The sequence below is a fragment of the Gopherus evgoodei genome, chromosome 21, assembly GCF_007399415.2.
Source record: "Gopherus evgoodei ecotype Sinaloan lineage chromosome 21, rGopEvg1_v1.p, whole genome shotgun sequence".
Taxonomy (NCBI): Eukaryota; Metazoa; Chordata; order Testudines; family Testudinidae; genus Gopherus; species Gopherus evgoodei.
The window spans coordinates 11,137,640-11,150,345 of record NC_044342.1 but is presented as its reverse complement, the minus strand read 5'-3'; the positions used below and the strand labels follow the sequence as shown (position 1 = coordinate 11,150,345).

The 12,706-nt window shown below is 64.2% G+C and overlaps 2 protein-coding genes across 15 annotated transcripts in view; one reads left to right on the top strand and one right to left on the bottom strand.

Annotated features, from left to right (window-relative positions):
• TEP1 (telomerase associated protein 1) overlaps window positions 1–1,478 on the top strand; it is a 29,108-nt gene extending 27,630 nt beyond the window's left edge. For 4 of the 5 annotated variants that reach the window (XM_030539520.1, XM_030539523.1, XM_030539521.1 and 1 more), the window contains 4 exons: window positions 151–262; window positions 401–513; window positions 744–848; window positions 1,110–1,478. In XM_030539520.1, coding sequence (XP_030395380.1) covers window positions 151–262; window positions 401–513; window positions 744–848; window positions 1,110–1,268 — 489 coding nt within the window. In that variant the 3' untranslated portion in view covers window positions 1,269–1,478. The remainder of the gene's footprint in view (window positions 1–150; window positions 263–400; window positions 514–743; window positions 849–1,109) is intronic. The other variant, XR_003997368.1, reaches the window with a different exon arrangement.
• A 75-nt stretch (window positions 1,479–1,553) lies between these two features.
• Window positions 1,554–12,326, bottom strand: LOC115637940 (poly [ADP-ribose] polymerase 2-like). 10 transcript variants are annotated; one of them, XM_030539530.1, is made up of 19 exons: window positions 12,228–12,326; window positions 11,131–11,287; window positions 10,932–11,050; window positions 10,394–10,606; window positions 9,910–10,044; window positions 8,009–8,079; window positions 7,552–7,602; window positions 7,319–7,415; window positions 7,080–7,155; window positions 6,907–7,003; window positions 5,847–6,000; window positions 4,872–5,010; window positions 3,911–3,974; window positions 3,701–3,835; window positions 3,346–3,470; window positions 2,858–2,957; window positions 2,654–2,752; window positions 2,344–2,468; window positions 1,554–1,783 (listed from the first exon to the last, which is right to left on the bottom strand). In XM_030539530.1, the coding sequence occupies exons 2-19, from the start codon at window positions 11,265–11,267 to the stop codon at window positions 1,624–1,626; spliced, it is 2,097 nt and encodes a 698-aa protein (XP_030395390.1). In that variant the 5' UTR covers window positions 11,268–11,287; window positions 12,228–12,326; the 3' UTR covers window positions 1,554–1,623. The 10 variants fall into 10 exon arrangements, 9 of the variants coding, with proteins under 9 accessions (XP_030395390.1, XP_030395391.1, XP_030395386.1 ...); XM_030539531.1 differs by having other exon boundaries at window positions 11,131–11,268; window positions 12,228–12,309; XM_030539526.1 differs by lacking the exon at window positions 12,228–12,326 and having other exon boundaries at window positions 11,131–12,004.
• Between the last annotated feature and the right edge of the window lie 380 nt (window positions 12,327–12,706).

Here is a 12,706-nt window from a genome sequence, read left to right as displayed (position 1 = left end):
CCCACTCCCTCTCAGAGCTGGCAGAGAACCCAGGTGTCCTGGTACCCAGCCCCGCCCCACCCCACCCTCCTCCCTCCCACCAGCACACTAGGCCCCACAGCAGAGAACCCAGGAATCCGGGCACCCACACCAGTGTTCTTTGCTCTGTAGAGGGTGGGGGAGTCGGAGGAACTGGAGAAATCCTGGGAGGCCAAGATCCACCTCTGGGATCAGGATGAGGATGCCGATTCCAGCTGGTTCAGCAGGGCCTGGCTCAGCCCCGGTGAGTCGGGAGTGAGGGGCACCGCAGGGCTGGGTGAGCAGGGGCTGCAGGTCGGGAGTGAGGGGCACCGCAGGCCTACCAGGGGCTTTGGGTTGGGCGTGAGGGGCAGGCAGGAGTTTCAGCTCTGTCCCTTTGCAGACTCATCCCTGCTCCTCGCTGGCTCCGCCGGGCTGCTCTGGACTCGGGCCCTGTGGAGCAAGGAGGATGATGCAGCCGAGTCCTGGAGCAGCGTGGGGTGGCAGCAGCAGCGGGTGAGTGCTCGCCGGCTGGGCCGCGTGCGCCTGCGCGCCCGTCTGTCCGCCCTTCCGAGGGGCTTGGCCCCTGCTGAGCCTGGTGCGGGGGGGCCGAGGGTTCGTTCTCTTCCCCGGAAGCGGCAAGTCTGGGGTGAACCATTGGGGCAGCCGATCCCGCAACCCCTTTGGGCTGGGGCAGGGGCCTCCTGTTCCTACGTGTTAACCCCTTCACGGCCTGTGCCCCTCAGATCCACAATGCCAAGGTCACGGCGCTGCACAGCTGCGGGGACGTGCTGGTGACGGCAGCGCTGGATGGAGACATCAAGATCTGGGAGCACATCACGGGGAGACTGGTGGGTGCCATGAAACGATGCTCCTCACTTCCCACTCGTGGCCCCCTGCCAGCCCAGCCCTGCTCCCCCAACCCCGAGCTCTGCTAGTGCCCCACCCTGCAGCCCCCTGCTGGTGCAGCCCTGCCCAGCACAGCTAGTGCCCCTCACTCCCGAACCACAGCCCCCTGCTGGTGCAGCCCTGTCCCCCACCCCCAGCACTGCCGGTGCCCCTCCCTCCCGACCTGCAGCCCCAAACTCTGACCCCTGGTTCTCTCTCTGCAGCTGGGGCAGTTCCGTTGTGCTGCCCCCGTCTCCTGCCTGCAACCCTGGCCCGGTCCGGCCTCCCAGCTGCTCTTGGCTGTGGGCGACATCCTGGGCAACATCTATTTCCTGGAGTGGGCCTGTCTGCAGGGGGCCGAGGCTGAACCCCCACCCATGTGAGCGGCGATGGCACAATAAAGCCACTCGCTGAGCTCCACAGAACCCGGCCTTTGTTCAGCTGTCCTGGCTGGCCCCCCCTGCCCGCCCCAGTGCCTTGGTAAACTTGGTAACTATCAGGCCCCACCCTTGTGTTACTGCTTCTGGCCTTTCCATGGGGCTGAATGAGGGCAAGAGGGTCGCACCTCCATGCCCTGGGGGGCAGCCAGGCTCCTGGCTCAGCAGCCCTGCCCCCCATTTCCAGCACGCTGCCCCCTAGTGGCTGCAACCAGAAATGCAGCAGGCCGCAATCAGGGCTGGTACAATTTATTGCTGTAGAAAGAAGCCCAGGGACATTTCCCCAGGAGCCGGAGGGGGCTCACCACAGCGGGGCGAAGTTGAAACGCACTTGGAGCAGGTAGCGCATCCGCACCTGGCCCGGGTCGTAGACGACGAACTCATTGTAGTTGAGGGTGTAGCCATGGGGGTTCGTCACGCCCGTCTCCACGGCTGGGCCCAGCGGCACTGCGGCCCCATCCCTGGGGGCAGACGAGGCAGGGGTCAGGGCGAGGGTAGCTCAGCCCCCCAGATGCCCAGTTCTCTCCCCCCGGTTCTGGGGGGGCAGCGCTGGGCTCCTGGGCTGTACAAGTTTGCTGCTCTTTCCCTGGAGCCCCCCCCAGCTGGCTGGCACCGAGCAGCACCCTGGGGCCTGAGCACCCAGCTCTGCTTGAGCCGCTGCACCTGCAGGCCGGGTTCTCCCCTTGCCGGCCTTCACCCACTGCCCTGAGCTGGCAGCTGGGCCGGGCTGTTCAAACACGACACAGCGATGTCTTCTCTGGGCCTGGAACCAAACCATGGGGGGGTCCAGGAGGGGGGCTGGAGCAGGCATGGTTAGTGTCTTGCCTGGGGGCATGAAATAAATGGGGGTGGGGGCAGGAGAGTCCCGCAAACCAGCCTCTCCTGGGGCCAAGCAAGTCTCCACTGTGAGCAGCAGCGAAGGGGCGGTGCCATCGTGCCAGGGGGCAGAGCTTCCCCCTCATGCTGTCCCCTCTGGGCCCCCATCATGCTGTGCCAGCCCTGCCCCCTCCCCGGTACTCACAGCATGATGCTATTGGAGGGAACAGGCGCCAGCTTCCCCAGCCCCTTGGTGCTGTGCTTCCCGGGCGGCAGCTCCCCGGCCTCGGCATTTGCCTCCAGCAGCTCCTGGCACTCGCCCAGGGCCACCTGCAATGGGAGACGGGCACCAAGTCCACAACTGCCCGTCCGCTCTGCCCAGAGGGGGAAGAGAACCCAGCAGTCTGGGCTCCTAACCCCAGGGCTGCACTCCCCTCCCAGGGCCAGGCATGAACCCAGGTGCTCTGAGCCAGGCTGGCTCCCTGCGAGGGGGCTGGCTCTGGGGTGGCGCTCACCTCGCACAGCAGCAGCAGGCCCACGTTGCGCTGGCGCGAGGCAAAGCAGTAGTTGGCGCTCTTGGACGACATGTCTGCGAAGTAGATGCCCTTCCCAAACTGGGGGTGAGAGACGGTGGGGTGAGGGATTAGAGTGGCTGGGGGGGAGCTGGGAAAGGGCAGAGGGGGGACAGGCAGGCAGCTGGGGGAAAGGGGGGGTCTCACCATGTAGCCAGTAACGGGGGCCTCAGGGGGCGCCACCTGCAGCCCCTGGCTCAGGATCCCCATCCAGTTGCTCAGCCGGGAGCCATGCCACAGCAACGTCCTGGGGGGAAGAAATGAGGGGGAGTGAGCCCCATTCCCAGCCCCTAAACCTTCCCTCCCATGCCTAGCCTCTCCCCCCCCCCCCAGTACCCAGCCCCTTTACTGGCTGGGATTCAAGCCCCACCCCACCGGCCATTCCTGTGACAAGCGTGAATTGCCTAACACTTTTACTCTGCTGCTGCGTGCCTCAGTTTCCCCCGTGCCTGGCACTAGAGCAGAAGGGTTCGCTTAGCTTGGAGAGGGGGCAGCGTTGGGAAGGAGCTGACAGAGCTGGGGGGCAGCCTGGTTGCACAGACAGATGTAACCCACCAGGCACAGGACAAACTCGCCTGTTCCCACCCCTGGGCCCCCCTGCCCAGCTCCCTGGATAGCTTCCCCTGGCCCCTCACCGGTTGGGCAGGCTGGTGCGGAATGGGGGCTCGCCGGCCCGGTGCACGGTGAAAGCCTCCAGCAGCTCCATGGAGTAGTCACGGTGGGTGGGTGCGTGGGTGGAGAGCAGGTACCGCTCCAGCACCTGGGGGGAGCCGTGGGGCCTGAGCCAACCCTAGCCCTATCCCCCTCCCCACCCACCTTGCCCCCTTCAGGCCCCACCCCCCATATTCCCCTGGTCACACCCCTTCACCTGGCCTCCCCAGCCCCACCCTGCCCCCCTTTCCCGTCCCCCCAGCCTACACTGCTCCTCACCACTCCCCACTCCACCCTGCCCCCCAGCTTGCCCACTGCTGGCCCCTCACAGCCCCCAACCTGGAAGTGGGCAGAGTCCCGCTCCAGGGGACAGAGCTCACAGCCCAGCGTGCGGTAGCTCCGGTCCAGCGGGTGCTCCTGGCTGTGCGGCTCCAAGCGCGCCAGCTTGACGGCGATCTGGATCTCACCCAGGGCCTGGGGGGAGTCAGGGGTCAGAGGGGGATGGACACACAGAGAGATGGACGGACAGATTCTCTCCACTCCGCTCACCTCCAGCAGCTGCACCTTCTCCTGAAGCTCCTGCCACGTCCGGATCAATGGGGGTGGCCGAAGCCTGGGTGTGCGTGGGGGAGAAGCAGAGTGAGCCAGGCCTGGGGGGCGGGGTGGGACCTGAAGCCCCAGCGAGGAGGCAGAGCGGGGCAGGGTAGGGGGTGCTCGGAGGGGCAGGGGTAGGGTTGCCAGATGTCCGGTTGCTGACTGGAACGCCCAGTCGAAAAGGGACCCTGGCAGCTCCGGTCAGCACTGCTGAAAGAGCCAGTAACAGTCCAGCTGGTGGCATAGCGGGGCTAAGGCAGGCTCCGTGCCTGTCCTGGCTCCGCGCAGCTCCCGGAGGCCGTGGCCTGTCCTCCCTCCAGCTCCCAGGCACTGGGGCATCCAGGGGACTGCACGCTGCCCCCACCCCAAGCACCGTGGTTCCCGACCAATGGGAGCTGTGGGGGCAGCACCTGCGAACAGGGCAGTGCGCAGAACCACCTGGCTGTGCCTCCACATAGGAGCCGGGGGGGTGGGGGGGACATGCCACTGCTTCTGGGAGCTGCTTGAAGTGAGCGGAGCCCAGAGTCTGTGCCCAACCCCTGCCCCCTCCAGACCCCTCGATCCCAGCCCAGAGCACCCTTCTGCACCCCGAGCTGCAGCTCTCACTCCGACCACGCTGCAGCCCCCTGCATTCCAAACCCCTCACAGCCGAGCCCTCACACCCCATCTACCCTAACCCCCTGCCTTAGCCCAGTGACGGTGGGCACAGCGAGTGCCAGAGGGAGGGGGGGATGGAGTGAGCAGGGGGCGGGGCCTCAGAGGAGGGGTGGGGCAAGGGTGTTTGGTTTTGTGCAAATAGAAAGTTGGCAACCCTAGGCAGGAGGTGCTCAGAGCGGGCGGGGGGCACTCAGCACAGCGGGGCATGCTGGGAGGAGCACTCGAGGGGGAGCGGGGTAGGGCACTTGGGGGCACTGACCCAAAGTCATGGGGCACACGGGTGTAGAACTCGTTGCAGGCTTCCAGCAGGGCCCGTCCAGTGTCCCCGGCCCGCAGAACCACCTCCACCTTCTGCAGTGACTGAAACCCAGCCCGGATCTGCTCCACCGTCAGCTTCCCTGGGGGGAGCAGGTCAGAACCACCAGCACCCAGCACCCCCCAGGGCCCCCTGACCTCCCCCAGAGCCCCCCCAAACCCAGCCCGGATCTGCTCCACCGTCAGCTTCCCTGGGGGGAGCAGGTCAGAACCAACAGCGCCCGGCACCCCCCAGGGACCCCTAACCTCCCCCAGAGCCCCCCCAAACCCAGCCCGGATCTGCTCCACCATCAGCTTCCCTGGGGGGAGCACGTCAGAACCAACAGCGCCCGGCACCCCCCAGGGCCCCCCCAAACCCAGCCTGGATCTGCTCCACCGTCAGCTTCCCTGGGGGGAGCAGGTCAGAACCAACAGCGCCCAGCACCCCCCAGGGCCCCTTGACCTCCCCCCAGAGCCCCCCCAAACCCAGCCTGGATCTGCTCCACCGTCAGCTTCTCTGGAGGGAGCAGGTCAGAACCACCAGCACCCAGCACCCCCAAGGGGCCCCTGAACTCCCCCTGGAGTCCCCCCAAACCCAGCCTGGATCTGCTGTCAGCTTCCCTGAGGGGAATGGGTCAGAACCACCAGCGCCTGGCACCCCCCCAAGGGCCCCTGAACTCCCCCCAGAGCCCCTGTACCCCAGATCCCCCTCAAACCCAGCCCGGATCTGCTCCACCGTCAGCTTCCCTGGGGGAAGCAGGTCAGAACCACTGGCACCCAGTCCCCCCCAAAGGTCCCCCAACTCCCCCAAGATCCCCTGCCCCCCAGAACCCTCTCAACCACAGCCCAGATCTGCTGTCAGCTTCCCTGGGGGGAATAGGTCAGACTTGCCGGGTCCCACTACCCACAATCCCTCCCACCCACGTCCACGGGGGCTCACCAAGAGGAGCCTTCTTGGTGTCATACTTCATCTCCAGCACCATCTCCTCCATGGCCTGGAGGTCGCAGATCAGCCCCAGCAGCGCCTGCACTCGGGGGTCCAGTCGTGAGGCCGGTTTGGGCTGGGGTGCCCCTGTGCAGCTCAGCTCTGCGGCCTGGGCGGGGGGAGGGTTGTTACTGAATCTCCCAGCCGTGCCCGGAGCACCCCCATCCCGCCACTGCTCCCATGGAGGTGGGACACAGGGCCACTACTTCTCCACGCAGGTTGGGGGGGCCTGCATGGGCTTCGGGATCCATGTGCAGGTCGTATGGGGTAGGGGGCTATGTGTAGGGGGTCACACTCACGGGGGAGGGGGGCGGCTGTCCTTGTGCAGGTCCTACGGGGGGCTGTAAAGGGGGGGTCACACTCATGGGGGGCCAGCTGTCCTTGTGCACATTGTACGGGGGGGGTCACACGGGTGGCTGTCCTTGTGCAGGTTGTATGGGGGGGCTGTAAGGGGAGGTCACACTCACGGGGGGCAGCTGTCCTTGTGCAGGTCGTATGGGGGTGCTGTAAGGGGGGGTCACACTCATGGGAGGCCAGCTGTCCATGTGCAGGTCCTACGGGGGACGGGGGGGGCTGTAAGGGGGGGATCACACTCATGGGGGGCCAGCTGTCCTTGTGCAGGTCGTATGGGGGGTTGTAAGGGGAGGGTCACACAGGCAGCTGGCTGTCCTTGTGCACATCGTACGGGGGGGGCTGTAATGGAGGGGGGTCACATTCACGGGGGGCCGGCTGTCCATGTGCAGGTTATATGGGGGGGCTGTAAGGGGGGTGTCACGGGGGGGCAACTGTCCTTGTGCAGGTTGTTTGGGGGGAGTGTAAGGGGGGGGACACTCACGGAGAGCCAGCTGTCCATGTGCAGGTTTTATGGGGGGGCTGTAAGGGGGAGGACACTCACAGGGGGCCGGCTGTCCATGTGCAGGTTTTATGGGGGGGCTGTAAGGGGAGTGTCACACAGGGGGGTGACTGTCCTTGTGCAGGTCATATGGGGGGGTTGTAAGGGGGGAGACACACTCACAGGGGGCCGGCTGTCCATGTGCAGCAGGTCATACTTGCCAGGCACTTTCTGGAAGTTGCCCCGCTCGGCCCAGTGGTTTTTGGTCTTGTCAAGGAACCTGGGGAGAGAGCGGAGAGGGGGGCGAGGAGGGGGGCAGGCTCCAAGGGGTTTGGGGAGGGGAGGGGGGGACTCACTTCTTAGTGAAGACCTCCTTGGCCTGGGTGAGGTCCCCAGCGCAGGACACCAGTGCATGCTGGCCCGGCCGCCCCACTGCAGGAACACGACAAATGTGGTGATGGGGGACACTGCTCTCCCCCCCCAACCCCTGCCATGCACCCAGCCCCTGCCAAACCCCAGCCCCCGGCCAACCCCGCCCCCATGTCTGGTGCCCCACAATAGTCACCCAGCCCCCCATGGCCCCCGCCCCGCTCACCACGCCCCCAGCGCATCCAGACGCTGTAGCTCCGCGGCCCATCGTCCTCCAGCAGCTGTAGGACGTAGAATTTGTTGTTGTTGAACTGGAGGTTGGTCTGGGGGATGGATGGACAGATGGGGGGCTGGGCATTAGGGACAGGGCTGGGGGGGTCTCTGCCCGCAGCAGCCCCCCTTCCCCCAGCTCCTGAACAGGTGGCTCCCCGGCCAGGAGGGCCACAGCGCTGCACTCACCTGGTTGAGCATCACATCGTAGACGTCGTCCCCTTCGCAGTACACGTGGGCCTGGGGGGAGATGGGCACTTCCTGAGCCGTAGCTAGCCCTGGGAGGCGATGGAGTGTGGGGAAGTCCCCTCTAGGGGGCACTGGCCCCAATCCCACCCCAGGGGCGACTGGCTGGCTCAGGGATGTGGGACTTTGCCTCTCTAGGAGGTACTGGCTCTGATCCCGCCCCAGGTCAGGGACTGGCTGGTTCAGGGGGTAAGGAATGGGGCATGGGCCTTTTTCCCTCTAGGGGCGCTGGCCCTGATCCTGCCCCAGGTCAGGGACTGGCTGGTTCAGGGGGCAGGGAATGGGGCATGGGGCTTTTTCCCTCTAGGGGGCACTGGCCCTGATCTCGCCCCAGGGCAGGGACTGGCTGGTTCAGGGGCGTGGGGACTGAACAGCCCCAGGGCAGGAGGTCTTGCGTTACCTTCCCCAGTTTAGCCAAGCACTCGGGATCCACCGGCGCCTTCCCCTTCACAATCAGGGTCTTGACGACCTCTGGGGGTGACAGACAGAAATAGGGGGGAGGGGGTGTTAAGAGATATCAGTGCAGGGATCCCGGGGACGTGAACCAAGGCAGGACCTGGTGCTCAAGGAACAACAGAGCTCCAGCCACACCACCAGCCCCTTCCCAGGCAGCCACGAGGAGCCAGCAGCGTCCAAGGCCGATGTCACACACTCCTAGCGCAGGATAGGGGAGGAACTTATAAACCACACCCATTTCCAAATCAGCTTGGCTGCCTAACTCGCACCCAAGAGTCACAAAAGAGCTGACCGAGATGAGCTCCGACCTGCTGGCATTCATCTGAAATCAACCCCAGGACAGAGGGAACATTCCTGAAGAGCCGATGAGTGCAGCGCAAGTGGGTAGCTTTAGGCCGGTTAGCCTGACAAAAAGCCCAGGCAGAGTAACACAAAAGCTGCCGTGGGATTCAAGCAATCCCTGGTTAAAGCACAAGAACCTCAGCAAGGCCAGGCAGGTTTCATGGAAAACAAACAAAGCTGATCTCATCCGTTGGTGACGTTACGGGTTTCGTTGATACAGGGACTTTATATGGCGTGTGCAACTTGGCACTGTGTGACCCGACTGAAAACTGAGCACTGTGGGCTAGTGCCTGATGTAGATTAAAAACTGGCTAACTGATAGATCCCCACACATCGTCGCCACTGGGGAATCATTGTATCCAGGACGTTTTTGTCGGCGACGCCAGCTGATGGAGGGGGAAGTGATGCCAAGGTGGTGCCCGGCACCCCGGATTGCTTGGTGGCTACGCAGAATGAGGCTGAGCACGAACCGATGCGAAGTGACTCCTCCAGGAGCAGCAAGGCGGGGGCGTGGGGGCAGCTGGGATTCCTGAGCACACATTTTAGTTCAGAGGTGGGCAAACTATGGCCCGTGGGACCGTCCTGCCCGGCCCCCAAGCTCCTGGCCCCGGGAGGCTAGCCCCTGGCCCCTCCCCTGCCTCAGCTCGCTTGCTCACTGCCAGTGCAATGCTCTAGGCGGCAGAGCTGCGAGCTCCTGGGGCAGTGCAGCTGCAGAATCTGGCCTGACCCCGTCTCTGTGCTGTGTGGTGGCAGTGGCGTGGCTGTAGCGCCACCAGTGCTCCAGGCAGCGCGGTAAGGGGGCAGGGAGCAGGGGGTTGGATAGAAGGCAGGGGAGTTCAGGGTGGTGGTCGGGGGTGGGGGTGTGGATGGGGTCAAGGGGGGGAACAGAGGGTTGAATGGGGGCAAGCATCCTGGGGGGCAGTCAGGAAGGAGGAGGGGTGGGATGGGGCAGTAGGGGGCTGGAAGAATCATGTAATCATGTAATATGAGGGTTGGAAGGAACCTCAGGTCGTCATTTAGTCCAATCCCCTGCTCAAAGCAGGACCAATTCCCAGACAGATTTTTACCCCAGTTCCCTAAATGGCCCCTCAAGGACTGAACTCTGGGTTCAGCAGGCCAATGCTCAAACCACTGAGCTATCCCTCCCCCAAAAGAGAAGGGGTGGCTGGATGGGGCAGAGGTCCGGGGGGGTGGGAGGGTGTGTCAGGAATGAGAGGAGGGGTTGGATGGGGCAGCGGGGCTCCAGGGGCGGTCAGGGGACAGGGAGCGGGGGTGTATGGAGAGGGCAGGAGTCCGGGGAGGGGCAGATAGTTGGTGGGGGCCAGGCCACGACCCCCTCCCCTAACCAGTGCTCCATACAATTTACAAAACCTGATGTGGCCCTCAGGCCAAAAAGTTTTGCTGTCCCTGTTTTAGATGCTAATCTAGTGGAAGGGGGCAGAGCCAGAAAACCAGGGCTGGAACAGCTGGCAGAGAGAGGCCAGCAGAGTTTGCACCCCTCACCTGTGCTCTCTTCCCCGGCTCTGGGGTTGGGGCTGGCCCCCACATCCTGGCGTCTCTTCGGCGCTGGGGGCCGTTGGGGGGACGAGGAGCCAGGGACAAAGCTGGGCTCAGATCCCCCATCATTATCCACAGCGTCTGTGAAGAGAGGCCACGGGTCAGAGGGGGAGGGGAGGGTGCCACACCCCAGAGCTGGCCGCATCTCAGCACCAGGTGAGTCACCCTGTGCATTGTCGCTGTGACCCAGCTGTGCTGGTGTCAGATTCTCCTCCCAGCTCCCTGGGGGATGATTAATGACTAACGAGCTTACACTCTGGCAGTGAGGCCTGCCCCGCCTCGGGTGCCCGAGACCTGCTCACCAACCGGAGCTGGGCCCTGGGAGCCTGAACCCCTTCTCCCGCTCCCCACAGAGCTTGCTCTACTCACTAGGCCCCACTCCTCTCCCAGAGCCTAGGAGAGAACCCAGGAGTCCTGGCTCTCTAGGTACCTGACTCCCTCCGCTCCATCCGGCGCTGGTACCCAGTTCTGACGTTGGTCTGGGTCATCTGTGCTGTGTCCAATGTGTAGCGGGTCCGACTGAACGTCACCTCTAGGCTGGGCCCCCCGTCGCCGCGCCGTGCTTGCTCCAGCGCCAGGCAGGTATCGGCAGGGTAGGGAAGCCATTCCCCCTCTTCGTCCCCCTGCCAGCACCACACGAAATCTGGGCCACGGGCATCCTGTTAGCTCCCTGCCAGTGCTAACCCCTAGGGTGCCCTGCAGCTCCCAGCCTCTAGGGCAGTGATGGTGACCGGGCATTGGATCCAAGTGTCCAGATGGCTGAGCAGGGCGTTCACCCCTGGGGGCCCAACAGCTCTCAGCCTCTGGGGCAGTGACCGTGACTGGGCCATGGGACACAGGTGTCCGGGCAGCACAGCAGGGTGCTGACCCCTAGCGGGCCCCATAACTTGGGAGTGATCAGGACAAGGCGTGGGACCCAGGCATCCAGGACAACACTGCTCCCCCGCCAGGGGTCCCTGGGCACTCACAGGAGTCCTGGTCCTGGACAGCGGCTGCCACGCATCTGTCCTGCCCCGTCTGCCCATCTCGCTGCACCATCCGCCGCAGGTCCACATGTGAGCCCACGGCCACGCTGGGCTTCCCTGCCCTGGGGGGAGATGGATGCGGCTCAGAGCCTGTGACTCCCCTGCCATGGCCCGGGCCACGATATGCCCTCCTGGCACTCACCTGGCTGCCTGTGTCAGCACCTCGCTCTGCTCAGGCACGAAGCGATGCCAGGTGCCACCGGGGTCCTGCCACTCCCAGCGCAGCTCCAGTGCCAGGCCCGCGCCCCTCGCCTCGGCTGCCCTTCGCTTCCGGCTCATCCTGGGAGTCACAAGCGGGGCTGGCGAGCAGAGAGAAGGGAGGCAGGGACCCACAGACTGTGATCCCCAAGCTCTACAGCCCCACATAGACCATTCTGCTACCATCCATATGGCCTGCATGGACCAGTACGCACACATCCCAGGCCATATAACCCCATATGAACCATTCAACTGCCATCCATACAGCCGTGTAAGGACCAGCACCTGCCCAGGACATATAGCCCTATACAGACCATCCTACCAAGATCCATATAGCCCAGTATTTACCAGCATAACCCTGCCCCCAGATCATAGAGCCCGAGATGGGCCATTCTACTGCAATTCATATAGCTTCTTACCCGCCCCCCCCAGCCATATAACCCTATATTGACCAGCCTACAGCAATTCATAGTTTTGTATGGATCAGCATCCCCCCCAAACACACAGCATATAACCCTATACAGACTTTCCTATGGAGATCCACACAGCCTGTATGTACCAGCAGATCCCCAAAGCCACACAGACCTATATGAATGAGCATGTTCACCCACCCACACAGCCCTATATGGACCACCCCACCATGATCTACGGAGCGCTCCATGAACCAGTTCCCTCCCCCGCGGGGACTCTGCGTCCCCCACCCAGCCTGCAATGCAATATCCTCACCCTCCGTGGTTTTCCCCCTTGACCCCTGCTCCTGTCTCCCAGAACACCAACCCCCACCGGGACTCCCAGAGCACCCCCTCCCCCACTGCATGCCCCCAGACCGCCACTGCAACCCCAGCCCTGTTGCACCCCCTAGGGTCCCCCTGCACCCCTCCCTCACTGTAACCCTGACCCATTGCACCCCCCAACCCTCCGCAACCCTTCCCCAGTGCAACCCCCCAACCACGCCTGCACCGCTTCCAGTGCTTCCCCGCCCCATTGCACCCCCATACACCCTTCCCGCATTGCACCCCCCAAGGGGTCCCCCTCCCCCACCTGGCAGCGGCAGCACCTCCCCACCCGCCCGCACTCCAGGGAAAGTTCCGGGAACCGAGCGCTCGAGGAGCCCGTCCTCATTTGCATATCGCTTATTTGCGTTAGCCCCGCCCGTGGAGGAGCCCGAGTCCCGCCCCCTAGCGGGTAGGCGCGCAGGGCATTATGGGAGAGACGCACCGGGCTAGCACTCGGCGACACTCACTGGCAGGCGGAGCCGGTTCATTTGCATAGACGGAGGGGCGCATGCTGGGAGCCGGCCGCGCGCCCCCTTAGATCAACCCTTCGGGTGAAGACGAGGGAGGGGTGCGATTTGCATACCCCGCGGCGCATGCCGGGTAGTGCATTGCCTGCTCACCGTCACCTTGAAACAGGAGAGCATCTGGGAGGCTTATATACCAGCGGTTAGAAATTAATCCTTTTCATTACCCCTCCCCTGCCACCTCTCACCAGCCGGTAGGTTAGTGAAATGAGCCTCAGGG

Excerpts from the sequence above, each read along its gene's own strand:
- LOC115637940 (XM_030539526.1), bottom strand. The coding sequence starts at position 11,405 with ATGTGTGCGTACTGGTCCATGCAGGCCATATGGATGGTAGCAGAATGG. Across the intron at positions 8,080-9,909 it reads AGCCGGGGAAGAGAGCACAG|AGGTCGTCAAGACCCTGATT; the intron begins GTGAGGGGTGCA and ends TGTCACCCCCAG. Across the intron at positions 7,603-8,008 it reads GCTTGGCTAAACTGGGGAAG|GCCCACGTGTACTGCGAAGG; the intron begins GTAACGCAAGAC and ends ATCTCCCCCCAG.